The following is a 28000-nucleotide window of genomic DNA, read 5'->3' as shown; positions in this document are numbered from 1 at the left end:
GGGCATTCAATATTATTTTCCATAACGAACGAATTCAAAGCGGTCTGGGGGGTGTTGTGTCTGCATCTACCAAGTACCCTGCCTAAACCTCAGGCCAAACCCACCTCTAGCGCACGTCTAATATGCATCAGCAAAACTACCTCCACCTGCTTCACCAGAGCTTCCCGGGTTTTGGGCGGCGAGGTCTCACCTAAAAACCACGAAAAACGATTCGTTTTTCCATTTCTAGCGCATTGCAAAGCGCATTCCATGCCACAGCTGTGCCCGTTCCCTTGGTATCTCTCCCACGGCCAAGCTGCAGTCTGCAGCTCTCCGAGCCTCTCCGGTAAGCGATGAGATGAGGAAAAATGACCGATTTCCTCACCGCGATAGATCTCTGCATCTCGTCTCTATGAATGGTGCGGCATCAGATAGTGCAGCACGGCGTAGCGTGTGCCACAGCGGAGTAGGTGCGCGTGCGCCACATGATCGTTATTTCCTAATTGCATTTTAGCCAAAAAACTTTAGTGCCTCCGGGCATTCCGATAATCGTTTGGCCTGCGCCAAAAAAGGGGAGGTACAGCTGGTTGCACCCAACAGTTGGATTAGATTTGGAGAGTTTATTCATTATTGCATTCGAGAAAACGATCGAGTATTGTGCTCGTTACTCAAAACAAAAACAAAAAAGCACGCACCATAAACGGTGCTTTGACAGATGCGATCCCGTCCGAACCTATTGCCGCCTCGGTTCATGCGCGTGCTGATGTTCACTGCGTTTAGGGGGTGAACATTAATTTATCTTAATCACCTTCCAATTTCCAAGTTCCAAAATCCGGCTCACTGCACGCAAATGCAATTGTTATGTGCGGGAGCGGTGGGTTTCTCGCTTACTTACGCTGATGATCTTCTGCCTGAGCATGCAAGACGCGTTTACAAACGAGTGCCGAAAGCCACTAACGATCTTCTTCTCGGGATCATCTTCATTACTTGCGTGCGGTTTTACACTCACCACACCATTTCAATTTGCTGCACCGTTGCACATCTTCCTGTCGTGTGGCGATCCTGTGCGCCTCAGTCTGTCTCGTCTACTAAACCCCCCAACACTGCTGATCAACTACTTTATCGTCTATCGGTGGTCTTCGTTTATCGTCTGGGCTGAGGATGGTCTCGTCTAAAGGAGCAAATCTCACCAGCCCTTCAACGAAAGGGTTTTTGTGTTTGTCGTTTAGTCGCGTTTACGTAACTTTGGTGCGTCTCTCGTTTTTGCGCGGTGGTTTTAAGCCGCCTGACAACCACGACAACCCTTCATAAATCGTTTTCACCACAGTTTTTCTTCGTGTACAGGAAAAAAAAGAAGGTGTTTGGATGAGTACTTGCGAGCCACCCTCAAGAAGACCGGTCATGTGTAGCGTTTGGTGTGGGGGGAAAAGCGCACCAACAGCCTGTTGACAGTGTAGTAGGATCGTATCGCAACGTATCGCGCTGCTAGTTATTGATAAAGTTGTTGCTAGCTCCGGCGCTGCCTGTAACGGAGGCGCTGATCTTTAACCCGAACGATCCTCAGCAAAGAGATCCCTCATTTCAATGGATCCCGATGGGAGGTAGATAAACATACACATGCTGCCGGTGCGGAGGTTGTAATTTCGTGTCACTGAATCAACTCGGCGCTACATGATTATACAATTAACGTCCACCTGATGTACGACACAGTGATCTTTGCGCGCGCGCAAAGAAAAACGTTTACCATTCGCGAATGTAGATCGGTTGCACCCTTATCTAGTGGCGCCATCTGTGTGGCTTCTTTTCTTTTACGCTTCTCTTGTACATGGTGTGTTTTTCCCCTGGTTGAGCTTTTGTAAATGATATGTGTACAACCCCCTCCCCGTGTAAGCGTGATTATTTAAATGTCAATAAACGAAAATTGGTACGAAACCGAAGCTGGTGATGTATGTGTTTGCATTGTTTCGTCCCTCGTGTCTGTCTGCCTCCGCCTCAGCGCTTGCAAAGTGGGAAACGGGAGCCTAGAGCGTGGTTGTTTACATGATCGTGCACAAATTTCCCGTATTGCATCATCCATACGAGCCATTTCGTTTCGTTTGTGCGCACGGGATCGAGGCGAGGTGTTAAAGATTTTACTCCTTTCACAAACAAAACAAAAAACAACAACCAGCCGCGGATTGCAATGCACATAGAAAAGGTAAGTGAGACGGAGAGAGCGAGACATTGCACACACGATTTATTTTCCCAAGCAGGAAGCACAACACAGCGCTGAGCTTTTCCTCGTGGGAGCTCGTCCCCCCAAGGGGTTTTGATCGGTTTTGGAGCTGCTACTGCTACTGCGCTCTATTGTCGTTGTCCCACTGATCGGCGACGATGGGGAAGGAATATGGAAAACAGCTCACGTTTGGGTCGTTTCGGAAAGGAAAGTCGTGTGCCTGGCAGGCCGTAACAATTGCCTTGCCCTGTTTAGGACCAATTATGATCGTGAATGGGATAAAGATTTGTATCGGGAGCGAATCTGGTTGGTCGATTTTTGTTTGCGACATTCGTGCGCCAAAGTAGGTGCAAGCAGAGCGAGATAGGAGTGATTGGGAGCTCGACGACTCCACCAGAAAGAATGATATCCATCCGAACCGATCGCTTATGTGATACTGAAACAAACCAATTAGCTGCGGGCCGGAGATGAATAATGGAAGTTTGGCAGTGATTAAAGTGGGTCAGCATGGTCTTTATGAAAGGATGGTGAAGCTTTGCGATTCGTTTGCTTCGGAGCATCCTCCTCGGTGCATAATTGAGGGCGCAATCTGCTGCAACCGATCGGCGTTTGGAGCCGTTTGAAGCCGAGATTAGATGAGCATGAGTTCCTTTCCACGAGGGTGGCTGCAGTGCGCAATGTACGCAATGTGCGCGGATGGCGCAATCGGACACGGACGATGATGAATGCGAATGTGTGTTGTTTCGACGCTGTGAGGCTCCAGCTGTAGGGACCAAATTAGCTGAAGGCCATCGCCTTCGAGATTGAAGGCGTTGTGGAAGCCACCACGGGGTTAAAGGTTGCCGGTAATGAGCGACGTGCCGGTTGCGATTCCTGTCATCAGCGTCGAGGAGATACACCGAAACACGTGGGCTGGATTGATTGGGACGGGCGCGTAATTGCAATGTTGTGCAAATGTCGAACCATGGTGTCGCATGTGTCTTGCACGTACCGTGGGATAGGTCGATGGTTTCACTTTTAGGTCCTACCTAGCAGTTAGAATCGTTTCCGATGTGTCGGTGTTTGAATGTGTTCAAATATTCCAAAACCAACGCGCCTGTTCCGCGCTTTGTCACCAAACACCTTGAACCTTGACAATGCAATCTTATCCTTTGAGGCTTGATCTCTCGCTAAGGCTTATCTAAAGATGCACGCTCTCCCCTAATCTGGGTGTCGTAAAATTACCATCACATTAAGGGTGGGCGGCCTGGCAAGCTGCATCCGCAGTGTGCGCGTCTGTCAGCTCATCTCCTTTGCTCCGCCGGTTGTCCGAGGCCAACAACCCTGCCTCTCACGACTGCAGAGACAAAATAATGGCCCACTGACCGATTTGGCGGTCAATGTCATCGAAACACGGGTGGTTTGCGTTCGTGAGCGAGCGGCCGCAGAAAGAGAGAGGGTCGCAGCGTAGCCGGTGTGGTGAGAAATGTAGCGGCGATTACACGAGGTTTGAAGAAAATTTGATTTTGTTTTGTTTATTACGACACCATTTTTGTATCTGTAAGGTTTGAGAAATAAAACGATAATTAAGGTACAGTAGATCCGAAATTTACTTCACGTAGATACGGCGTTGTATCTTAAGAGAGCTATTTGATTAGAGTTAGATATTTGTTTCTACAACATTTTTTCTATTATTTCGGATTTTTAAATAAAACAATCGAAAGATTGTTCCTATCACTTGTAGCCAAAGGTTCAAATCATAATGTTATTTCCCTTTCAGGTTCATTTTTCCATCCGCACTGTAGTGATGCGGGTTGCCTATCTCTGAGGTGTACGCTGATTGCATACATTTGGGTGCAAGAAACAGCGCGGGCTGCGAGTTTAACAACCCAATCGTTTTAGTACAGTAAAAGGAAAGGATCTCAGAACACTAAACGCTCCCCGTAAAAGGATATGATTGAATATATTTGTTTATCTGTTGTGCTTACTTAGTACCTAACGATTACAATCATGTGTCAGCGTGTGCTCTCTCTGTTTCTTCCATACCTTCGAACGCGATCGTGTTCTCGTGCTTCCCGCTTCAATACTGCTTGTACGATCGTAACTGCTACTGAAACGAACATAACACCGATAAGGATAAAACGTAAGGCCTAGCCAACGATAATAATTTAGAACCAATACACAAGGCAACGTAATAACCTTCGATCACAGCGCGAACCTTTTTGTTGGCCGTTGATCTAGCAAACAGCAACTGCCCAAACCCATGTTCAACAGGAAGCATGTGGAGGAAAACGAAGGACAAAAAATAACGCAAATCGCAACAGATAAATCGTACGGTAGGAGCGAATTAAGAAGTAACGCGATCCACTGCTTGCCTGTCCGATGCGCCTGTGGGCGCGCATATCGGACCGGCACGAATGGTCGACTGTTTTGGTAACTGTATTCCACCTTCCCGGCGTAGCGAGTGTCACTGTTAGTGTCGCTGCTCGGTTTGCTTAAAAATTAAGTGTAATGGAGAGGGAGGATACTAAAGGAATCGGGGACTGCTGGGAACTCTTCACTCATACACCATGAAACAAACATTTACTAAGCTTAAGAATCTAACCGTGCGCCCCGAAACGAACGCCCTCCCCTAAAATAGTAAAGCCCAAGCTAAATAGGGGAGAGAGCCTTGAAATCTTAGTCAACTTCCAGCTTGCGGAAGCTGCCGATGACACCACTGGCAATGTCCGCATCCGTACTGTCAGCCCACGGGATCGTACTCTTGTTGATCTCGATCTCCATCTCGTCCAGCGCCAGCACAATATCACGACGTTCTTTGAGCTGCTTCTTGAACTGGGCAATACACTCCGCCATCGGCACCGTACCGCCGTACTCCTTCGGCAGCAGCTTGGGATTGATCTTCGTCTTTGCTTCATCCCAGCCCCGGTGGACAAACACCCGGTTGCGCAGCTTCTCGCTCAGCACGGACAGTATAAACTCGGACAGCTTGTTCGCGAACGAGGGCAGGCTGACGAAGTGGTTCTCCTTCTGACGCATCGGCAGCGAGTTCTGCACACAGTGCGCCAAGTTGCGAATGTCCGTAAACGACCAGATGCTCAGGAAGCCAATGTTGAGCTCGGAATCGTCCGTCACGTGTATGTAGCCCGAGATCTGTGACTCCTCCTCGTCCTGCAGCGCCTCCAGCACCATCGAGTGGATCTTGATCAGCTGGGCCGACGTGAACCGGCTCGTATCGAACTTGCCCGCATTGGAGAAGATGATCTTGCGCCCGTGCTCGTCACGCTCGGGCAGCGCGAACAAGTAGCCACTGTCGATGATCGCCTCCAGGTCGGGATCGTTAATGTCCAGCTTGAAGAACCAGTGCGGATAGACCTGCCGGATGGTCAGGTACTTCTCCAGCATCTCCGTCGCGGCCGGGATGGAGAACTTTTTCGTGCGCAGAAAGCGCAACAGGAACGGTGCGTCCGTGCGGCACTTGCGGATCAGCGGATGTTTGGCGATCCACTCGCGGAACTGCTTCAGGGCGTTCTCCCGCATGTCGTCATCTTCGCGCAGCTCGTCCTGGGCCATAATTTTGAACTTGTCCGGCAGGTCGAAGCTGTACGGTGCGTACGCTTCGGGGGCTTTGTTGAGGTCGATTTTATTGGTCATCTGGAAGGGGAGAAGAAGGTACATTAGTGAGTGGTTGGAGGTAGTTTGGATCAACCTTGAAATGACGCATGCCTGCTGGTATAACTTTCTCCATTGCCGGCACGTGTTTAGTGGTATAGGTGGTGGTGGTGTTGGATTCGCTATTTGCCACTCCATTTACAGCATGAAATTGCTCGATTGTGTTTACGCGCTGACGTCGTGTATGGTCAGGGTGAGATTCATAATCGCATGGCAGTGCTAATTATAGAATCATCGTACGATCGTAACTCGCACAGTGTTTGTATTGCGTTTTGTAATCTTTCACCAGTAGTTGAGGCAGTAGTGACATTATTTGGAGACATAATCTTTGTACTGTTAAACATTACAGAGCTTTAAACATTCGTAAAAGACTGCTGCGCGCGGAGACTACACCGTTTAGAGATTAAGCGAGCAACCCTGTAATGTGTCCATTTACGATAATTATTTTCAGGTAGCCTTGCACACTCTAACCGTTATGGATAAGGTCACGCCTTCTTTGATGTAAACCTCCAAAGCAGTAGATCACTTGAGGCAGGTGATCGCATTTTTTCGGTCATGGCAAGCTTGACTAGCTGATCTAGTTACTTCACTCCGCTTTGAACTGTGCAAATCTGCAAGCGCGGATGAGCTAGAGGGGCGCCTTTGAGATGGTAGTGAGACAACCGAGTCTATCTGCGACAACCATTGACACACATCACGCGTGTTTGTTACGTCAACAAGCGGCCTGAGACCTCCGCTAGCAGATAGCATATCTGAACCGGTTCAACGTGCAAGGGAAAGTAAATGGAAGTCTGCTAGTGTGTGTGTGAGTGAGTGTTGGGAGCTCATTCGTACATTGTGACAGATCATCTACCTACTCCAGCAGCCACTAGGCGTTCAGTGAGGTTATGTGAGTGCGACAGAATGCGAAACTTTCTTTTTCAACGGCTCTTTGCGTAGTGTTCGCGTGAGCGTGTGGTTGAACCCACCCAGAGCGTCTCCATTTCGTTGTAGTGGTTCATCATTCCGAGGATCCCTTTTTCGGAGATATGAAGCGATGACTAACGCATACATGCAGACGCTACAGCTTAAAAGGCTTGCACAATAACGGGGATAAGGTCGAATAGATGCGCAAAAAAAAAACGTCTGCGCATGGCGCCATTTCTAGCGCACATGGTTACGCCACAGAATGCCTAATCAGCTTGAATGGGGGTTATTTAAATATTGTTTCTGCATGGGCAGCTTTACACTAAATCACCTACTCGGTGATTCGGGTTCAATCGAACCCGGAATCGAGCGAGTTTGATAAAAATCGCAACACACAGACGCTAATGGCCCCAGGTGCGCACCATTAGGAAAAGCAGAAACATTTGTGTAAAACAATTAACATTACGTGCGCACTTCCTTCCCTGCTGCTTTGGTCGACTAATGGCATCCTCTGAGCCAACGGAGGTAACGGATTTGGTACAAAAAAACGTGTGCTTTGTGTTTGCGCGTAGGCAATTAAACACTTACGGCTTTCTTCGAGAAACGCAACGCACATTATGACGCACCGGGGAACAATGCACCGTTATAAAGGATTTTTGGATGGATGCATTGTTAGCTCACACAGCAAACAACTTTAACAACGAGTTGTCTTGTCCAACCAACCAGCCAACCAGCCAGCCATACATGGCCCTTCCGACCCTCACGACGCGATTAACATTCATGTTGGGGCGGTTGGAAAAAGTTTTGTCGCTTCCGTGACACTGCAACAGGCACGTGTTCGTCGCCCAACAAAGGGAGCTTATTTGTGTGCAGGCTAAAAGAAGGAATTGTTTTACAAAATTAGCAATTTTGTGACATTTGTCTTGTCCCGGAAATTATTCTTCTTCAGCTTCGATCGTAGGATTTCCTGCCCGGTTCGCTTTTTCTGCGCGGAAAACTCCACTTCTGACCTTATTTGGTGTCGCAGCCAACAACAACGAAAGTTCAACAAACCCAACGGAACGGCACTAACCTACATTCGTGCCTTCACTACAGCCCTTTCTCAGCCGCAAGTTCTTGAAAGTGAGATCGTGCGATGCAGCTGTGGGCCGTTCGAGCAATGCAGCCCAGAGGTCAATGTGCAGTTGGCGCGTTCCATTTCCCTGTCGTACGGGTTCGTATCCCCCGGACCGGTTCTGCGTGCAGTTTCACCCCCTTTTCGTAAGGGAAAACTCGTCCCCAAAAAGTTGCGCGGCTGCAAACACGCACCGTAAGGAAAGTTTTGGACTTTTACTGTTTCTGTTTTTGGCTGGAAAATTGTGTTTTATCCTTTGTGTTTCTGAAAAAGTAAGGCCTCTCGTGCGCGGTACCGAGGCTGCAGTTCATACACACAACAACACGCTGGTTGGTTGGTATCGGAACGAAAAGAGAAAGTTTTCTCCACCGGTCCCTTTTTAGTGAGGTTCGTTTGGCCCCGCGACGCGATGCCTTTCGCGTGCTACAAGCGTCGCGTTTTCTTCAGCGTCTTTCCGTTCGCTTGTAGACAGTGTATGAGTGCCTTTTATCTCTCTCTCTCTCTCTCTCTCTCTCTCTCTCTCTCTCTCTCTTTCTGGTGCCATGTTGCAAGAGTGCAAAGTGAGGTAAAAGCGGGCTAGGTATTTTTGGGGATGAACTGTTTTTTTATACTCTTTCCGCTACTAGACGCAGCCACCGACGTACCGGCGTCGTGGCAGTTTTTGCTTCTCTACCAAGCTCTTAAATTAGGCCAGCCTTAAACCACCCAAAAAAAAGCTCAGTTATGATTTTATGCTCTATCTGATGAAATGTAAATTTCCAAATTCGAGAGCCGAAACGGGAACGCACTGAATTTGGAAGATATCATCAAAGTGCGGTATGGAAAAGCCCCTCTTCGGGGATGATGATGTAGGTGGAACTGTAGTGGAGCAGATAGGTCTAATAATTGCTTGTAATATTTGGAGCACAAAATGGAAGCACAGGAAGCAATTTTAATTGAGAGTTTGTCCCCAATTTTGCTTCAAAACTGTGTGGAAAACGACTTTGAAATAATTACTTAAAATCAGCTCGATCTCGTAATGCCCCAATCCAGCCTCCAGCGCTACTCTGAATCTAATCTTGATAACAGCCATGCCCTTGTTGTTTGCTGGGCGTTGACCTCGACATTTGACGAGTCCAAAACGATCGGTACGCTTTTTGTGACGTAAGTGTAGACTCGTTTCAGCGGTCTAGCATTGCCAACCGCTTATCCATCAATTATGCCTCTGCTATGCGACTTAAAATAGGCATAAGATCGCGCACACCATCAAGCAGAAGGTGTGACACCGTTCCGTGTTTGCGCTGACGAAAAGGAAGGAAATACTTCTGCGTAGCTACACCACACCCAGCGCGAAAGCGCGTTCAATACCGAGGGGAACCTACCTAAGGGACTATCCCTCAGAATTGGAAAAAAGGTTCACTTCACACCTCTTGTCGTCGTACGCTTCGGTGTCGTCTTTGTCCAAGGTTTATTTGACGACACTTTGTCCAACAGGTCTGAAACCGTGAATTCGGTATCTTCACTGTGTGCGTATTGAATTTATGACATAAAATCCGGTTCGACCGATCGCGCCTTGTCGTGTGACGTTTTGCTCGAGCCCAACGTCGTTTGACGTCACTATCAAACACGTCGAACTAAATCATTTGCTGAATGAAACTCACTTTTGTACGTCAGTTCTGCTGCTAATCCGTGTTAATTAACTCCAAAACGATCGGTGGGAAATGGGGGTGAGAGGGCGGGAGTGCTTCGCTTCTTCGGCAAAGCTCGGGATACACAGGATACTCGTGCCGGTGCTGTAGTTATCGAATGTAGTTTCACGATCACCTTTAATTTTTGAAGAGGAAACTTTAATCACACACACACACCCGAAAACACACACCTTCTTCACAAAACCACGCACAATTTGAAGGTGGACAAAACGTGTACCGGCTCGTTTGCGGTTGGAAACGGGAAGATCCAGGAAATGTGTGATCGTGAAAGACAAGAGGGGAGAGTTGGATGCCCGAAAGGAAAGGGAACGGTGTTTTGGGGGGCGGGAGGGCTTTCTTCTGATGATTGGGTTGGGTGCAGAAACACACTTCCGAATTCCGAGACGGACCAAAGCAGACTGTGACCATGCGTGCTGGTAGTAGCGCCAGATACTGGTTCGAACACCTGGGCCCTGGAGCCGGTCCCTACCCGAACGCTCCACCGTGAGCGAAAGATGGAGTGAGAGTGAGAGGGAGAGAGAGCGAGAGATCGATGAGATGGAACGTGTACAATCACCAACACAGAGACAGTGCTGAGCCACACAAACATAGCAAGCGTAACCTTTGGCAACACGCGGTGGCGGTACGGTTCGAAAGAGGCAGAGAAAGAGAGAGAGAGAAAGACACGAGTAACTTTCGCTTTGCGGATTGCCATTGCGTAGGTTTGAGCAGAAACTGTATGGACACGTGTATTTGTCAGTGAGACTGTTTTTGTGATAAAAACAATGAATCATTTTTATAATACCTGAAAAAATAATAAACTGTGCACTACAAACAAAAAAAGCTTTCATAATGAGCTTTTTCAGCCGCAGGTTCGTCGTTTGCTCCTTCGTTGAAGTCTTTCGTAAGTCAACTCGCTTGATAACAGCAAGTTTTAATTGGTTAAAATTTATCAGATAATTAGGCTAGGATCAAAATTGAAAGAAACCGTTGCCGTTCCACGTGCGTGCATTTTAGTCGGTTGAACGATTTTAAATTTGGAGAAAAACAATCAATAAATGCAACGCCTTTCCAGTGCGCAATTGGAAAGCACAGCTAAACAGCTTACTTAGAAGCGTCGGTAGTAGGAGGAAAAACAAAATTATATATGCTTATCGATTCAAACCCCCAAAAGCTAATGGAATATTTGTTCCACTGCATCGGACTGCGCACACCAGAGAGGGTGGAGAGCATTTTCTTTTCCGTAGGCCTTCCCACCCCACTGTGGTTTTGTATTTTTCCGGTACTCTCTTTTGCTGCACCGTTCGGAACCGTGCCCGAAGCGAGCGAAAGTACTGGCAAGATCATGGTAAAGGTTAAAGACCTTAACCTAAATTGGGAGCTCGAGGAAGTGGTGCCGTTTTGTTTCGAATTTTGTTGCAGAAGAAAACGGGGCAGATCGAACGGAGTTTTCCGACAGTGCGATCGAGGGGGTGGGGAGGGGAGAAGAGAAAAGACTTCAACCAACCAGCCGGTGAGCGTTAGTGAGGAGGAAAAACCGGTATCAGGTCTGAATGGTTACTATCGGTCTTTACCAGGGACCGTCACACGCATTGCGTTTGGGTCAATGAACGTGCGAAAGTTGCGTACACGCGAAACGGAAGGCAATGGAGGAAAAAGAACCGTTTGAACCGCATCATCGAGTGCAGTAGGCGGAGAGAGGGAGGCTACCAATCAGGTAGCCCCACGCGCCCGCCAACCTATCTTTAAATGTGTGCAATTGCATGTGCGTCGGGGTGCAATTTTCCTCCCCGTTCTCGCTGTGTCGTTGTGATGCGGTGAACAGAGAGAAAAAGAGAGAGAGAGATAGAGCAGAGGGCAGGTTGGGAAATTTCACTTTCGTTTCGCAAGGGCGACGTGTTGTGCGGTGCGGTTTCGTAGGTTCCGCACAATGATCCTCTCACTTTCGAGCGCAATGGAAAAGAATTGCCAGGGCGATCGTGGCGAGTTGCGATTTATCTCAAGAGCCATGCGATAGATGAGAAAAGAAAACATCAGGATTGTTTTTCTTGATGGAGGCTGATGAGAGGAGCTCAACGAGAAGCTTCTGAGCCTTTTTTTGTGGCCAGATGCGACTAATAAAGTTAGTTCTGTTTTTTGCCAATGTCTAGGAAATGAAAAGTAGTAATTTATAATTTAGCTCACCGTTCGAAGAAAAAAGATTCAAACTAAATGAAGCTTCATAAAATGCGTCGTTTAGCAGGAGCAAAACATATGAACGAAAGGATGATGGAATGGTTGTAGGGTCATTAAAGGAATTAGATACAATAGGGCAACAGGTGGATTATTACTATAGGGAAGCTGGAAGCTTTGATTGCTTCATTACATCATTACATCACGAAGTTTGGTTATCGTGAAGCAATATGGATAAGTAAATAGACTGGAAACGATTATTTAGTAGATCACATAGCAAATAGGACAAGTTGTTCTGTCATAAGACATACCAAATGAATTAATAAAAAAACACAAACGTACTTGAAATTCTAGGAACTGGATTATTTTTCAAATTACTAATGCACTTCCCAACGAAAAACCAACAAAACTTATGGATGCACCCAACAAAAGATGGCGATGTTTCGATGTTTTTAGCCACAATGGGATGAACTGCGGTCATGAAGGATCGATGTTTTTTTCCATTTTCAAATAATAAACAGACAGAGACGGTTAGAGTGTGAACGATTTTCGTTGATTAGATACTTCTTTGGTGGCTAAATTTAAGAATATTTTGAGCCTTTACAGAGTTTTCAAAGAGTTCTTATAGCTGTGCGACACTTTATTAAATCATTCTTTCGTGAAATTTACTCAATGTAATATAAATTGGACTCTCCAGCGACCTTTTTGGACAAATCCAATAGGAATTTCCAACACATGAACTTCATTTCCAATAAGAAAGAGTGACAGAAGTGTCCCAAAACTATGAGAACCCCTGAAAAGCCCTGTAAATTTCTTTTAAAGAGATTTTGCGAAAAATTAAGACGTTGGTATATATCGTTAGTAATGTAATCGAATGATTTATCAATGTTAAGTGTAGAAAATCATATTGAATATTTATTTTAAAGAGCTAAATTCATGTAGAATTCAAAAAAATCATATTTGAAATGCTAGCCAATCTGCACAAAATGTTAAATGATAAGAACTATTTCAAAGAACGTCCGCCACCCGCTTCATTATTAAAAAAAGTAAAAAGTTATCATTAACGAAATTAGAAGTTTCTAACATTCGTTCTTCACTAAGCCTTAAAACCGCTTGCCCCACTTTCAACTCCACCCCGTAATCTACCAATTAGCAAGTGCGCATTGCATTCGGGAGAAAATTCAGGTTGAGGCAAACATCACCAATCGGTGCAGTTGCACCGGACGTTTCGCGATAGCGGTGGCGCCTACCACAACAACTTGTGCGCCCAGTGAGCCGCGTGAATAGAACCCACTCGTTCACTTAAATTTCCATCTATACTAGCACAAGTACGCACTGCACAGGTGCACTGGTTCAAAAGGGCCCCGGCGCGTGTGAATAACCCCAATCTGAGCCACACAAACACAGGTGCTGGTCACTGGTGGTATAACAACAGTACGGTATGGGCGCTGTGACGCGTTGGATACGCGATGGCCATGGCTTGGAAAATGACCAATCGCTCCACGGCCCGCGACTGCACGCGAACCTGTTTGGCGGCTTTTCACACACTCGCTTTTGATCGAAAGAGAGGTTCGGTGGTTCGGCATCAGGGTGGACGTGTTTTTTTTTTGTTCATTTGAACAGTTTCGGGCGGCACCGGGCAGCTACCGTATCGAGTGCCTTTTTTCGGACGCCTTTCGAAGTTCGTCCTCGTCCCCCAGGGCGGTCTAAGGTTAAGTGGCAAAGTAAAGGTTGCCAATTCAGATAAGGGTTGTTCGGTGGTGGGTTTGGTGCGGAAAGCAGTCGACCTTCTTGCGAGATCATTTAATCATTTTTGGTGATCAGTCCAGCACACACACACACACACACTCTCGCTGGGTCTATTTGATGGATGTCACACCGTACAGGAAGTCAATAAAATAAGAGTTCGTAAATCTCGCCGCGTTGCACACAGAAGTCGGGGGCTCACCGCATTGCATAATGGTAAAGGCAGACCGCAGCAGCAAGATGGTGAAGCAATCCCTGGAAAGCCATTAATTTTCCTTCACTTTTCACCACCGTCACCGGTCACGTCCGTGTTTTACTCCTGCTTTTTTATTACGATCAACTCTTTCGGCGTGTACTTCACGTGTCTACTTACCCAGCTTCACTTGTTACGCTTCCTTATCAGTGCGCTACAGTCGAGTTTCCTCTATTGGCGTGTTGAAACCGCTCCCCACTTGCTTCCCACTTCATTTTCTTTCTCGGAGTAGTAAACACTGTCACCACACCACACATGAAGAAAGTGCCGTAATCGTTCGCCGATCGCGTGGGTTAGTTTCTGTTTTCTTCCTTCATTTTATTCGTAGGTTCGATTATGATTTACTGTACCGTGTACATCCTCATCTTCGCGTCCACTTGCACGCGCCTGCGGCTGCCTCCAGGGGTTGCTTTGATAGCAATTAGGATTGTTGTGCACGTTGCGTAATCGCTCGCTCTCACACTCCCCTGTATATACGCGTCGGAGCTTACGCCTTTTCTACGCGATCCCAGGGTTTAGAGTTTTGTCCCAAGTTGTGTGCTCAACGACAAGAGTAGCGTGGTGGTTAATTTTACCACACGGCTTCCAAGCTCCACTCCGCGCTGCCGAACAATGTGATCGCAGAGGACAGCCATTACGCCAACCGTGGCCGTGTTACGACGTACAAGAAAATGATCGTTTATAAGAGAAAAAAGCCACACAACAGAAATAGTAGTAGCTGTAGTAGTAGTAGTAAAACAAAATCACAGTTTTGGTGTTTGGGGAGTAGAAAGTAGAGCGTGTGCAGTGCCTGCTCCAAAGTCCTCTCCTTGCAGCCTGAACAAGGTTACCGCATTTTTTTGTTTTGTTTTTTCGAAAAAAAACGGGTTCGGGTTCCTAGTGGCCATTTCTAAATCTTACAAAAGGGTCTCGGTAGTGGGTACGAAGGTTAAGCATAATCAACGCTGAAGCAATCCATCAATGCGCCAATGATATGATAGAGCATAATGTATACCCATCCCCATAATTGAAGTAAGTTCCCCTCCATGAGTACTATTATTCACTGTTCTGTCCAATATGTTTAGAAGGAGCGTTTAGTTTCGTTTCTTATCTTACTAGCAAGCAATCCGATTGGTGCATTGGAAATATAATACAATCTTCTTAAGCCTACAAACAATCTTAACGTTTAGGCGGCGGCGTTTAATCGACCTCCAGCTTGCGGAAGCTTCCGATCATGCCCGCCTCCAGATCGCGACGGCACGAGTCCGCACAGTGGCCCGGCATCTTCGACAGCTCGATGTACATCTCGTCCATTGCCAGCAGCTGGGCGCGCTTCCGGCGACAGCGGTCCTTAAACTGAGCGATCATGTCCGCCATCGGCACGGTACCGCCGTACTCCTTCGGCAGAATCTTGCGGTTAATCTTGCCGGCAAAGTCCTCCACGGTGCGGAACAGCTAAACGGATGGGAAAGGAAAGCAGAGAGAGAGAGAGAGAGGGAAAAGGGGGAACAAAAAATGCGTGTGGTTAAATGTGAGCAGCTAGCTTAAAATGCAAATATATTCCACCCTCTGCAGTATATTTTATATTTTTGTCATTGGAGAGAGACACTACGACTTTCTTGCCCAAGACGCTCCAAGGCGTGCTCTAGTCCTGTAAAATCTTGTGGAATCTTGTGAAGGTTAGGTTCTCTGATAGTGGACAAAGCGGTTGCTTCTTTTTCCAATAGTTTGTTTGGCAAACTGTTTGAACGCCTTTTTTCTGTAGATGACCCTGGCAATAGAGCCGCGTGATCTGACTTGGGAGCTTTTCTTTGCAAATCCTGATTTAAACCGTTGGGGGCCTGCCGATGATTCGAACGATCGAAATGTCATTTGAAGGAAAAAGAAACCGGTTCGAGGCGTAAAAAACCGATCGAGTGATCTTCGGGTTTGGCAAAATTTTGCAATGCAGATGGGATGCCAGACAGTTTTGTTGTTGGAGGAGGGAGTTCGACTGGTTTTTGCGGGATGAGGAAGATCTTCCGTGTTTTATGCGTGTCTTCCAGACAGGGATACATCCCAAGACAAATGCGTCCCAGTTTGTGGTGAAATGATGTTTTAAGTAAGTTATATACACAAGATCACGATCTTCACAATTTTGAGAAGCTTAGACACTTTTTGAGAACATTCAACTAGATAAGACGTCAATATTACATAAAATTTTAGTGCGTAGATCTCTATCCTACTCCAACATTCACTCCACTTCATCCCATTACTTACGTTAATTCGCTTGCGCAGCTTATCGCTCAACAGCGATACACAAAACTCGAGCAGTGTGGCGGCCGTCGAGGGCATTCCAATCAGATTGAATCCATTGATACGGTTCGGCAAACCGTTCTGTATGCAGTCCGCCACCTTCTTGATGTCCACCAGCGACCACATGCCCATCAGCTTCATCGACAGCTCCCGCTCGTCCACGCAATGCACGTAGCCGCAGATCTGCGACTGCTCGTCGTCCGCCAGCACCTCCTGCACGAGGAAGTGAACGCGCGCCAACAGTGCCGAAGACACGCGGCTCAGATCCAAATTGCCAGCCACCGACAGCACAACCTGCCGGCCATGATCGTCCCGCTCGGGAAGCGGCACAATGTACCCACCATCGATGATGGCCGCAATCTCCGGATCGTCCACGTCCATCCGCTCGAACCAGACCGGATTGGTTTGGCGCACCGTCAGGTACTTCTCCAGCATGGCACAGGCCTGCGGAATCGAGTACTTCTTGGTGCGCAGAAAGCGCAACAGAAACAGCGCATCGGTACGGCAGCGCTTGATGTGCGGACTCTTGGCGATGAACTCGCGCATCTGCGCCAACCCCTGCGTACGCAGATGCTCGTCCTCGCGCAGCTCCGATTTGGCCGTCTTACGCAGCTTGTCCGAGAGTGTCCAGGTGTACGGCTGGTAGGTGGCCGGGCTGGCACAGTTGCTGTAGACCGTCGTGTCGTTGTCCATCGTTGTGGTGCGCACTGTGGGGGATACGGATACGGAGCAAATGATTGATTGAGTTGGAGTTGGAGCGGGTTTTTTGGTTTGTAACGGGGTGAAATAAATTAGAAACAACCGTTCGGTCGGGGAGTTGGTGGACTTTCTCGTGCTCGCGTTGACCTTGAGAAGGGAGCGAGCGATTCGTAAACAAACGAACAGTGGCCACATATGACGGTCAACATGTGTGTTTTCCCTTTTTGTCTGTTATTGTGAAACGCTGATTCGAGATATTAACGGTTGCATAAAGTTCCAAGCATCAATATTGGACATAGTGATGGCGAGCGTTAAGCGATGCAATTAAAAGCGCAAAGATTCAAAGTTCCTTGAAGGGGCGGTGGGTTTAAGTTAAATATTAGACCACACGAAGGAGAATCAGCAGGTTTATGATGTTTACCGGCAAACTGTTTATCCAAAGCGCTGTATTAAGCGGCGATTGCAAAATGGATTCCCAATCGAGCACATTGTCATACCCCCAGGGCACATTAAACCTACTAGGGGCGTCTAATGTGTTTGAAGCGCTTTTTGTTCTTGCGCTTAGAAGTGTGTCAAAAGTTGACACGTAAACAAGCGGAAGTATTTTACTAGCGACAGCGATTGGAACGCGTTGAGCGGAAACGTTTAACAGTTCTTCCTGGTACACTTCAGCACAAACAATACACGCCCTAGACGACGTTTTGGTGAGACAAAATCCAAAGGTCCATGATGAATGAACCACAACACCCAGGAGGGAGCCAACCAACATCTTCTGAACGCTCATGAACTTGACCTCGACTACGAGTTGGAGCGAAGTGATGATCCGTTAGGCCGCAAAAGAAGAGCTTAGCTGCTAGACCTTGAACGTCTTGAAGATGGGAGGAACTGCTATTGGCAATTGGATGGCCCAATGCTCCCCCTATAATGAGCGGTATTGTGGTGGATGTCTACGAATATGTTACAAAAAATGGAATATTTAGACATTGTACATGAAGATGCTATGCAGGATCTGTTCAACGTCTTGTTAATTAGTGATATGATTGTTGTGTTCAATTGAAGCTAATTCCTCAACTTTTGACACGCAAAACCTCCCTTATGCATGGAAATACTTAGAAACAATAGCAATTTTAGGACACAACAGACAAGTGTACACACGGCGAGCCAAAAAATTACACAATTAGATATACTAAAAACAGATTCTCTTCTCTAGATGTCCACCAACTATTTCATCATATCAGCAAATTCTGAAATAAACCACTTGAAATGACTTTCCAACCAAAGTTGCTGCTTAATGTACATTCCTCAGCTAGAAGTAAGCATCGGTTTCGAAAACATCATTTCGTATTCCAATCGTGTGCCAGGCACCATTTCGACAGTGAGCCAAATAAAAACCCATTTATTGCGTATAATGAATCCAATATTGCCCTGTTGAGTTTCCTTCCCCCCCCCCCCCCCCCCCCCCCCCCCTAGACGATTGCTTTTACAAATTAACTCTCTATCCATTCCAAAAATTGGAGACATCTTCATCAGCGAATCTCGGCACGCAATCACAACTCATTACCAAACTCGGTACCTCCTAGGCGCGGGTGGAAGAGAGGATGATGCTTCCTTCTCTTGATACAGTCCAAGCAAAACTGCATTAAATATGCCGCAAAACTCGTGCCAATTCCGGTGCCAAACAGAGGAAAACGGCGGGGAAAACCTCCCACCGCGCGTGTGCTTCCGAAAAAGGAAAAACGAACCCCGGGCGAATGCTTCCGCTTCAGAATGCTTAATCACGATCACTCATCACTCCTCTGCTGGCCAGAGCAAAAGCAGAAAGCAGCGAACGAGTCAAGAATGTGTAATTAATCTATCCGTAGCGCGGATTAATCCACAGTCCATCGGATTTAAAGGCGGAGAAGCGGGAAGATCTTTGTATGCGCTTGCTGGCCACACAATCACGGCGAATTCCACCCACCGAAACGTACGCACGACGGTTTATCATGCGTGTAAATATAATCTATTTATACCGCTCCGCTCCGCCAGTACTCCACTCATACACTCCGGAAGAAGTGGGGAAGAATTTGTGTCTGCTCCAGTTCCACCGACAAAGCGGTCGGCCCCCCATCGGCCCTATATATGTGTGCTCCGATCGATCGGTATTTAAAAATATGGTAACATGGGGAGGGGGAGGTAAAAACGTCATTTGATATTTTCCCCCGGGTGGAGGTTAAAAGTAACGATCGCTGTCATTACCCGCCAGATGGATTGTATTACAGATCGTTACAAGATCGCAAAGAAAAATGTGCATTGCGATGGCGATCGCGTGTTTCAAGTTCATTTTTTCCACAAAGTATCTTCGTTTGGGGAGCTGTGTTTTGGCAATTTGTTATGGTTCAAGCCCCTCGAAAATGAAGTCGTAATGCGTGAAATCCTATTACCCCACGGATGATCGTACAAGCATCTGCTGAACAGTGAACGGTCGGCTATTTACTTAATAACCATGCATGAGATGGTATGTTACATTGCGTCTTCTCCGTTTTTTCGTTTTTTTTGTGGCAATCTAATTGATTGTTTTCGTATTCTTAGATTGGCCAGTTTGGCGACGAAAACCCTCGATCGTAAGCGAACCTTAAGGTCAACTGATTTTGCATCGTCACCGACGCCATCACGGCAGGATGTGGACAAGGGCTAGTTCGCGTGATCAGCCGGCCGCCTTTTTCACGTCAACAGCGTGATTTCGCTTTCGATTGCGAAGCAGCTCTTTCGGACGCCGTAACGAATGATGGCAAAATTAGTGGACGATGAGTGTGTCGAAAAAGAAAAAAATCGTCATCCTTTCTTCACCGGTGGACTTCGCCCGAAAAACATAGAAGCGAAAATTAATCCAAATCGGAAGCGGTGGAAATTGAAGGTGACCTCTCAAGCAGAGGCAAAACTATCGTTGATCTTCGCGTAGTGGCATTGGGCAAGGGGTGTGGATTTCAGTTTTCCAAATTCCAAGTAGATCGCGATCATACTAAAGCAAACTTAATGAGTTATTGTGAAATCATGACACAAGTCTACGCTACAGTGTGTCATCTGGCCAATTTATTGAAGGGGGAAAAACCTACATCACGCCAATTCGCAACTGTGTGTCACAACGCCCAACACACGCTTCTTATGTTTCAGCTGTTTTTCGGCTTACTCGCTGCTATCACCTCCAGCTCAGTAGGCGGTGGTCGTCATCTTAAATCCGCCCCAAACCTCTGGAACCAACTGATGCTGGCGGCACACTGTTGCCAAGGAAACGTGTATCTAATGATGGCTTTAAAAATAAAATTCCACACACTTCCACCACCAGCCAACGGTCGCCGTGGCCATAAATATGATGCTGCATTCACCGGATCGGACCGCGTCGTTCGCACACCTGCCAAAGATGCGAGCGAATCTTTCGCCAAGATTTCGGTTCGCGTGTATGTGTGTTTACCGACGTTGTTTGCTTCCTTTTGCGTGAAATATGCGCCACAAAACCAGGAACCGAACTGTACACATGGCTGTGTTGTCGCTCTGGTCTGTGCCGATGATAAATGGCCCAGCTATTAGGATGCCTGACTCAAACCGTTTAGCGATATTGGTCATCTTCGACCGGTGGAGTAATTTATCAAGTGTGTTGGGATGTCACACCGAACTTTGGGTCTGGGACACACCTTTAAACGGATAGCAGATGTCGCTGGCATCATGTTTTGCCTGGGAGAGGAAGAACTTCGACAGACTGTTCGTCTCTGCTAACTGCGATAAGTGGTACGAGTTTCTTGAACTCTTTGCAGTCCACAGGCTGCACGGATCTGGTCACCCATACTTTGGAGTCCAGGTCAGCAAGTTGGGCGAGCTTGAAGGTTATGCAATCGAACGCGACTTGAGCTGCATAAAGCTCAATGAAGCGAAAGACTCCAATGCTCCAAAGTTGACTTCAACAAAGAAGTAGATCTTGGACAAATACAAACACACACACATATGTGCTCCGTTTCCAATACCTTCCCCTTTCCTAACCCAAAGACACATTACACTCACACACGCACTCATACACACAAGCCCAAGTGAAAGGTTTTGCAGCCCCGTAATGGTAAGAGGGGACAAGATACGGCCTTTGGTAACAGTATCAACAGTGGTATAAAACAAAATAAAGCTTGCCTGTGCAACTTCCACCTCCTCCCCTCTCCCCGTACCTTCACTGAGCGTGTTGGGCTAATCTGGCAGTTGCACCATCGCACGGTGGCTCGCGATCAACGCTCGATCGATCGATTGGCCCATGCAGAGGGGGGTTGTGAGTACCGTGAACCGTGAAACCGTGACCAGCGCTACACTGAAAACAGATTTGCCAATTACTATACTCGTAGCCATGCACTAATGCTTGGCGACCGGCGGTGCATGCATGCCTGCAGCCGTGTTAAATTTCACCCTCCCCGAGCCGATTGCCGACTGCAGATTGGATGTCAAAAGGTCGGAGCGCCGTCTGGGGCTGACCTAATCAGCGTGCTGCCTAATGAGTGTTTGGTGGTGCTTTTGTTTTTATGTCCCGCTCATTAACCGAAATCTTTTGCACCGGAAAAGGTCAGGTAACACACTACACTGTGTTAGATCATCGTTGCATTTTTTTTTTGTTTGCTGTGGTCTAACTGCTAGGACTTGAAGTTGTTCCCATCCTACTGTCTTTTTTTTTGGGGTTGAAGGTCTGTTGACCATCTTAACGCAAAAATTCACTTTCGATTTGCACTCACATTGGAAACTGGCGGGTTTTCGTGAATATGTCACCGTACTCCTGGTCGGATTATGCCGTTGCTGTTGCCGCTTCTTCAACGCACCAAACGGTTACGTAGCACTTTGTGTGGACCGACTTTCAACACGTTTTGTGCGAGGGTCACTGTTCACGCGCACCCGAAACCGATCACGAGCTGGAACGACGACGACGACGACGACAAGGAGCGTTGATGCACACGACCGTTCGGTACGGCGGTCAACGCAGGAATTGGCTGTCGAAGACGCTGCTCCAGACCGGGTACCGGGTGTTTGTGTGTATGTTGTGAGAGTGAGAGTGCTTCAGCGGCCTCGATCGCTGGCCCAGCCCAGGGGTAGGGGGATTTTGCACGCTGCGTGAGGGTTAAGTCGATCACTAAACGGTGTGTGCTTTGGAAAAGGGTGATTGGAAGGAAAACGCATGAAAAGTTGGAAAAATCAAATAAGAAGGTTTCACTAGTTTCTCTCAAATAAATAAACGATTATAAAAATCCATAAATTTTATACACCCATTAAAAAAGGTTGTTTATTAAACACCACAAACAATCATACTGTGTTGAACACACACTGTAGTGAGAGCTCACCGCGTTGCTACACGTTCTCTCGTCTGCGTATGTAGCTCACAACAGCGCAGAGAGCTGGCGCAAGTCCGCAAGAGCGTTTAGTAACTTTAGTAGGCTTTGTTTTGATTAGATCACCATCGGCCCAAACCACCGCCCTCTGCTCTGCCGTACAATTTCTCCACCCCGAATTGTGTTTCGCATACGCGCCATTATGTGTATGTTCTTTGCCTCCCCCACCTGTGGCCTGTGGCCTAAGGTCAGCGCGGCGTTTCGATCACCGCGCCGTCGAACACGTGCACGATACGAAACGTACCAGCTAAACCGCGATTGTGTGTGTGTATAGTTTCGTCTATTCGTAATCTTCTTCTTCATTTTCGGCCCACAAAATCTATTCATAATTCATGAGTTTACCGAGAATCAATCAAAAATTGCCAAACGCTGGTGTCCTATTACCGGATGAGCGTTGATTGTAAGGGCTACGGAAACCAGGCTTGACGACGGACGACGATTTGCGCTGTAAGATGCGTTGCACGTAGTACGGCTAAGTGCGCTGTAAACCGTATGGGTAGTAAAATCTGGTCGTTAAGGTATGCCATTTGACAAAGGAAGGGAGAGCAGTGCACGCTGATTGGTGAATTATGAGGGCACGAGGGATAGTTGGACGGTTGGTAATGAATAATTGAATTAAATCGATTGATTACATTGAAAGGGGTGGGGAAGAAATTTGGCAAGAAACAATTCAAGACTTGGAGATAGTTGAACTACCAAGAAACCGTTTTAAGCGCATTGTTTACCCTTAGTATCGCACATGATTGCAATTCAATCCATGTGGATCTTCGCTATTGGAATACCAGCCGGAAATACAATGTTGCGGATGATGAATGCTGTTTCCTGCCGGGTGCTAATAGTGTCCATTAATCTAATTTCCACGCGAGAATGCAGTTAAAAGGGTAAGTGACAAAATGCAGCACTCATACTCATCGTTGTTTATAGAGCAAATTGGCGAGTATTGCAATCGAAACATTGTACTAGCAAGAGAGCAAGAGCTGTTGTTAAGTGAGGGAAGACGGTTTGATGATGTTCGCAACAACAAAACGTTGATCATGAGTTGCAACGGTATTGAAAGAATTTGAACGGTTTTATAGCACGCCTGTTGATATGCAATTGCACAGCACGACAAAGTCCGATCGCGTATGCAACATATTGTACGCTATTTGATTACATTGCATAGCTTTAGGCGCTTCAGGAAATGGTTTTCATTCGTTAGTCATTGGCAAACGACTCACCTTCTCTCTTTGGGCCCTGATTCGGGCTCGGGAGAACATGTTTGTGACGTCAATAAGTGTGCAGGCTAAAATGTTATTCTAGGCACGTGAAACACGTTAGAAACAAAACAACCAGGAAGGATGCGGAGAAAGACGTGACTTGGTGCTGCTACAGAAAGCATAATCAGCGTTGGGAAACCCACGCTTGATGTGTTGTTTTTTTGCTATTTCTTCCGGGATCATATTATTTGCCAAAAAACACACACAAACAACCGAAACCAGTTTTCATTAAAATTGTTCTATTTGCTACACAGTGAATGATGTTTACAAATATATACATTATTATGAGCTTATTAGGGCGTTAAAGATTGCAGGTTTGCAGGTAAACAGTTAATTAAAACCCAGCCGAAGAAGCGTTGAAGAGACCCGGCACAGCGTAATATTGACGCTGTGTTATCCAAACTTCATCCTTCACACCTTGGCTGAGGGTCATCCTTGAATAAAGATTATCATTTCTAGTCACATCGGCGACTGCGGACTGGCCGGGTCATTCAAATTTTGACCAAAAAAAAAAAAAAAGAAACGTTTTGTTTCACTCGATTATGGTTCCATCGTCCCCATCCGTCGGTGGTAGCATCACGTCAGGTGCTAATTATTATCAATGCCTGTAATGTCAACAGACGCTACCACTACTCTCGTCTCTCTGTGACTCTTTCTACAAGGTCCAAAGCTCGATTTCAATATGCCATTCATAGCCATACACACAAACATATAGAAGGGGAAACAAAGCGAACCATTCCCACTTGTCTACAATTGTAAAATAAACACAAATCCCCGAGAGTATACATATTGCGAACGAACCAAAACGATACATACATCACAGTCTAACAGAATTACAGATTGGATTACAAACTAAATGCACGCTCACTAGTCGAGCTGCAGCTTGCGGAAGCTTCCCACCGTTCCGGTTTCAATTTCTGCCACGTGCGACTTCTTGCAGCTGTCCATATCGCGCCCAACCTCGTAGTCCATCTCGTCCAGGGCAAGCAACTGGGGACGGTAGATGCGACAGCGCTGCTTGAACGCCGCTATGTGATCCTCCTTCGGGATCTTTCCACCGTACTCCTGGGGGATGAGCCGCTTGTCCACCTTTTTGTGCAGATCTTCCCAGCTGCGATGACACTGCGTGGAATGAAGTGAAAGATTTTCCTACTTAAAGCACTAAACCATTACAAACTGTCGCCTCCTGCTTACCATGATACGATTGCGAAGCTTCTCGTTCATCAGCGCCAGCGTGTAGTTCGCGATCTTCAGCGCCAAGCTCGGCGTGTTGACAAAGTGTAGCTCCTGGATGCGCATCGGCACCGCATTGTTCAGGTACGTCGCCAGATCGCGTATATCGTTCAGCGTCACCAGCCCCAACATGCCCATCGTAATGCCGGACAGATCGTACACCAGCACAAACCCAGCGCACTGCACCGACGCATCGTCGTACAGCGTTTCGCCCACCAGCATATGCATCCGGCTGCCATGCCCAACCGTGTACACCTTCGGATCGAGCGTACCAGCATCGCCGAAAATCACCGTCCGGCCACGTGCATCCTTCTCCAGCAGCGGATAGAGAAAGCCCGCCTCCACCAGCCCACACATCTCGCGATCCTCAATGTCTAGCCGCTTGAACCAGTGCGGATGCACCACCCGGCAGGCCAGATAGCGCTCCAGCATGTGCGACGCATTGATGAACGAGTACTTCTTCGTGCGCAGGAAGCGCAACAGAAAGCGTGCGTCCGTGCGGCAGCGCTTGATGTTCGGATGCTTCGCGATCCAGTCACGCAGCTGGGTCAGGCTCTGGTCACGAATCGTCGCATTTTCGCGCAGAAAGTCCCGCGCTAATTGCTGACAGTGTGCGTCCAGCTCGTCGATCTCGTTATCGTAGCGGGCGGGCGCTTTGTCCAGGTTCGGGGCCGGAAGCACCACTAGCTCGTCACTGGGCATGACTGGGATGTTACTAGTACTGATACACACAAACACAAATGAAAGAACAATCACTCACACACGCACACACAAACGCATAAACACACTGTTCACCGGGAGAGTCCCAACCGCACCGGTCGACCGATCGAGACGAAATGAACCTGCGAGCCACACGATCGATGGTTTAATAATTAAAGATTCGGGTTTTGGGGTGCTTGTGACGTGTTGCGCGTGTTGTAGTATGGAGGGAAGCAGCGTGGGGCATCTGTTTTGGTGGCGATCATGTGTTTGGATGCGGTGGGGTGAGTATTACACGCGAAAGAAAGCGTTTCCAGTAGAATGGCAATAGCGACACCAGAGGTGACAATTGACTAGTCTAATACGAGTAGTTTAATGATCGAGCAAGTGAAGCTGCTTGGTTGTAGTGCATAGCAGAGAGCAGCAGTGATGCATTTTACAGCGTCTTTTTCGCTGACGAGGTTGGCGAAACGATCGATGGGTAATGGATGATCCGGTGCAACAGCTCTATGACGTGGTTGGTGCAAATGGAAATATTGCACAGAAAGTAGCAATCAAATAAAAGGGGGTGGAGTGAACTATTAGATGCATTATTCATGCGGGGATTTCAGAGCATTTCTGTTGAGGAGTGGTTCAATAATTGTGGGTAAGTTTCGTAAAGAAGGATTAAATCGTGAGTTATAATTGAATTTAGCGTGATCTATATGAGCTGGTTGCATGGAGCAGGTGGTAAGTAAGCAAATTAGTGCAACAAATGGAGCATGTTCAATTCTCGTTTCAGATGAACATCAACGAACTACCGAAAAACTTTTGTAGTTGCACTTATTATTTAAAAATAAGCGAAATTTGTATTTCTGTGCATACTATTTCGTAAAATGACCCCAAATCAGCTCTTTGTTTGCTTTTTTTAAAGCTCAAATAATAATAATACGATTCAAATGCGTTAATAAGCACGCATGACGTTTACCCAAACTCTCATACAAATAAAGCTTAACCTTACACACGCGCGCACCTTCCCTACCTGATCATCGTCATCATCCCACAGACAGAAAAGCACAATTTCTTTTCATAAATTATGCCACGGGATATTTGAGCATTTCGGTGGTACGTTGCAATCCACCACTACCACCTGGGATCCTCATCCATTTACGCAATCCATTCAGTTGGAGGGAAATATTGACGCAAGCGGTGGGTAAGTGCAAGTTCTTCGTATTAGTACGCGCCTCGAGCATACGAGCATGATGATGGTTGCTGAACCGCGGGATTACAAATGGACGGTAAAATAACACACACTCGCCAGAGGTGGAGGATGGAGCAAACGGAGACTCCAAATAAAAGCCCTCCGATCAGCCAGCCCGACAACGGCGACGACGCCAGCCAGCGCCAGCGCCATCGTTCAATTATTCAATTGTCATACCGAATCCATTCGCGGTCCTTTTCCACGAGCTTTGGCACTGTGTACTTTCACTACATACTGACGGCTCGAGCGATCGAAGAAGGGGAAAGACTCATACAATTTTGAATAGGCTGGTCAGGGCATCCCTCAGACAAACAAAAAAAGAAGCAAAAATCACCAACTCAGCCCCGTATGTCGTAATATGCTGCTGCCAAGATTGATGCTCTTGCGGTGCGTTTGGAGGTTTCATTTTTTTTGGGGCCATAGTGCTTACCCAACTGACCAATTGAACTGCCATTGCACACCGTCGCTGCTCGGTGGTTCCTTTTGCGTTTTTAGGACCGCGATGCGATGCACGGATGGATAAATGAGATGAAAAGTGCTTCGGCTCCCACTCTCCGCACGCGCCGACTAGCGGACTGGCGGATGCTGGGTGTGGCGTGAAAGGTGTGGCATTGCTTTGGTCAAGTGTCTGTATGTCGAAGCGTTCGAACCTGGGTGCAATATTCAATGGCGTGACGGTGTTTACGGTGCTTCTTGAACATTGCACCGGTTGGTGGGGATCGGGGCTGATATTGACGTGATAGTGCCATGCACACATGCACGACCTTAACCTCCAGGATGGGATGCAGGCACGGAACGTATGTGCTACCGGATTGACGGATTGAATAAACGTTGGCGAAGAAATAAAGTGTAAAATTAACGTTAAACCTGTTGCAATGTGATATGAGTCCTTACATGGTCATATCTACTTTAACGGATGATGAAGATTTTTACAGATGCAGATGCAGTACATTGAATAACGGTCTGTGAAGGAAGATTGAGGAGAGCTGAAGATTACGATTTGCGTTGCTGTGAACATTAAAAAGTGTAATCAATAATTTTGCTGCAATTTTTAAAATCTGTGTGATATCTGATCAATTATTACAAATTGGTATGATACATGACCACGGCGGTCCCGTGGTACATTCGTCAACTCGAACGCCTCAATAACATGCCCGTCATGGGTTCAAGCCCAGAATGGACCGTCCTGGGATAGTCCGGAGCCATCTGGAGCCACTAGTCGACAGCCGGAGCTTTTCGCAGCCGTCGGAACCGTTTGAGCCGTCATAGCCGCCCGGAGCCGCCCGGAATCGCTAGTCGGCAGCCCCGGAGTGGTCCGGAATCGGTCGGAACCGTCACAACCGTTGGAACCGTTGGAGCCGTTGGAGCCCCCTCGTAGCCGACAAAGGTCGGTTGGAGACGTTGGAGCCGTCCGGAGCTCTGACGGCTCTGGACGGCTCCGGCTGCCGACTAGCGGCTCCGGACGGCTCCGGCTGCCGACTAGCGGCTCCGGACGGCTCCGGACGG

At 47.3% G+C, this 28000-nt stretch overlaps 3 protein-coding genes across 4 annotated transcripts; all 3 read right to left on the bottom strand.

Moving 5' to 3' along the window:
- Positions 1-4117: 4117 nt before the first annotated feature.
- LOC1269821 (clavesin-1) lies at positions 4118-9979 on the bottom strand. Of its 2 annotated transcripts, XM_061646626.1 has the most exons (3): positions 9724-9742; positions 9506-9668; positions 4118-5827 (listed from the first exon to the last, which is right to left on the bottom strand). In XM_061646626.1, the coding sequence occupies exon 3, from the start codon at positions 5825-5827 to the stop codon at positions 4853-4855; it is 975 nt and encodes a 324-aa protein (XP_061502610.1). In that variant the 5' UTR covers positions 9506-9668; positions 9724-9742; the 3' UTR covers positions 4118-4852. The 2 variants fall into 2 exon arrangements, with proteins under 2 accessions (XP_061502610.1, XP_061502609.1); XM_061646625.1 differs by having other exon boundaries at positions 9506-9979.
- A 4017-nt stretch (positions 9980-13996) lies between these two features.
- LOC1269822 (clavesin-1) lies at positions 13997-21684 on the bottom strand. The gene is made up of 3 exons (XM_308472.5): positions 21419-21684; positions 15942-16684; positions 13997-15137 (listed from the first exon to the last, which is right to left on the bottom strand). Exons 2-3 carry the CDS (start codon positions 16668-16670, stop codon positions 14883-14885), a joined length of 984 nt encoding a protein of 327 aa, XP_308472.5. The 5' UTR covers positions 16671-16684; positions 21419-21684; the 3' UTR covers positions 13997-14882.
- Positions 21685-23540: 1856 nt separating this feature from the next.
- Positions 23541-25413, bottom strand: LOC1269823 (alpha-tocopherol transfer protein). Its single transcript, XM_308473.4, has 2 exons — positions 24517-25413; positions 23541-24444 (listed from the first exon to the last, which is right to left on the bottom strand). Exons 1-2 carry the CDS (start codon positions 25255-25257, stop codon positions 24190-24192), a joined length of 996 nt encoding a protein of 331 aa, XP_308473.3. The 5' UTR covers positions 25258-25413; the 3' UTR covers positions 23541-24189.
- Positions 25414-28000: the final 2587 nt, after the last annotated feature.

This window comes from Anopheles gambiae, chromosome 2 (assembly GCF_943734735.2).
Source record: "Anopheles gambiae chromosome 2, idAnoGambNW_F1_1, whole genome shotgun sequence".
NCBI lineage: Eukaryota > Metazoa > Arthropoda > Insecta > Diptera > Culicidae > Anopheles > Anopheles gambiae.
The sequence above is the reverse complement of the archived record's forward strand: the minus strand, read 5'-3'. Positions and strand labels throughout refer to the sequence as shown.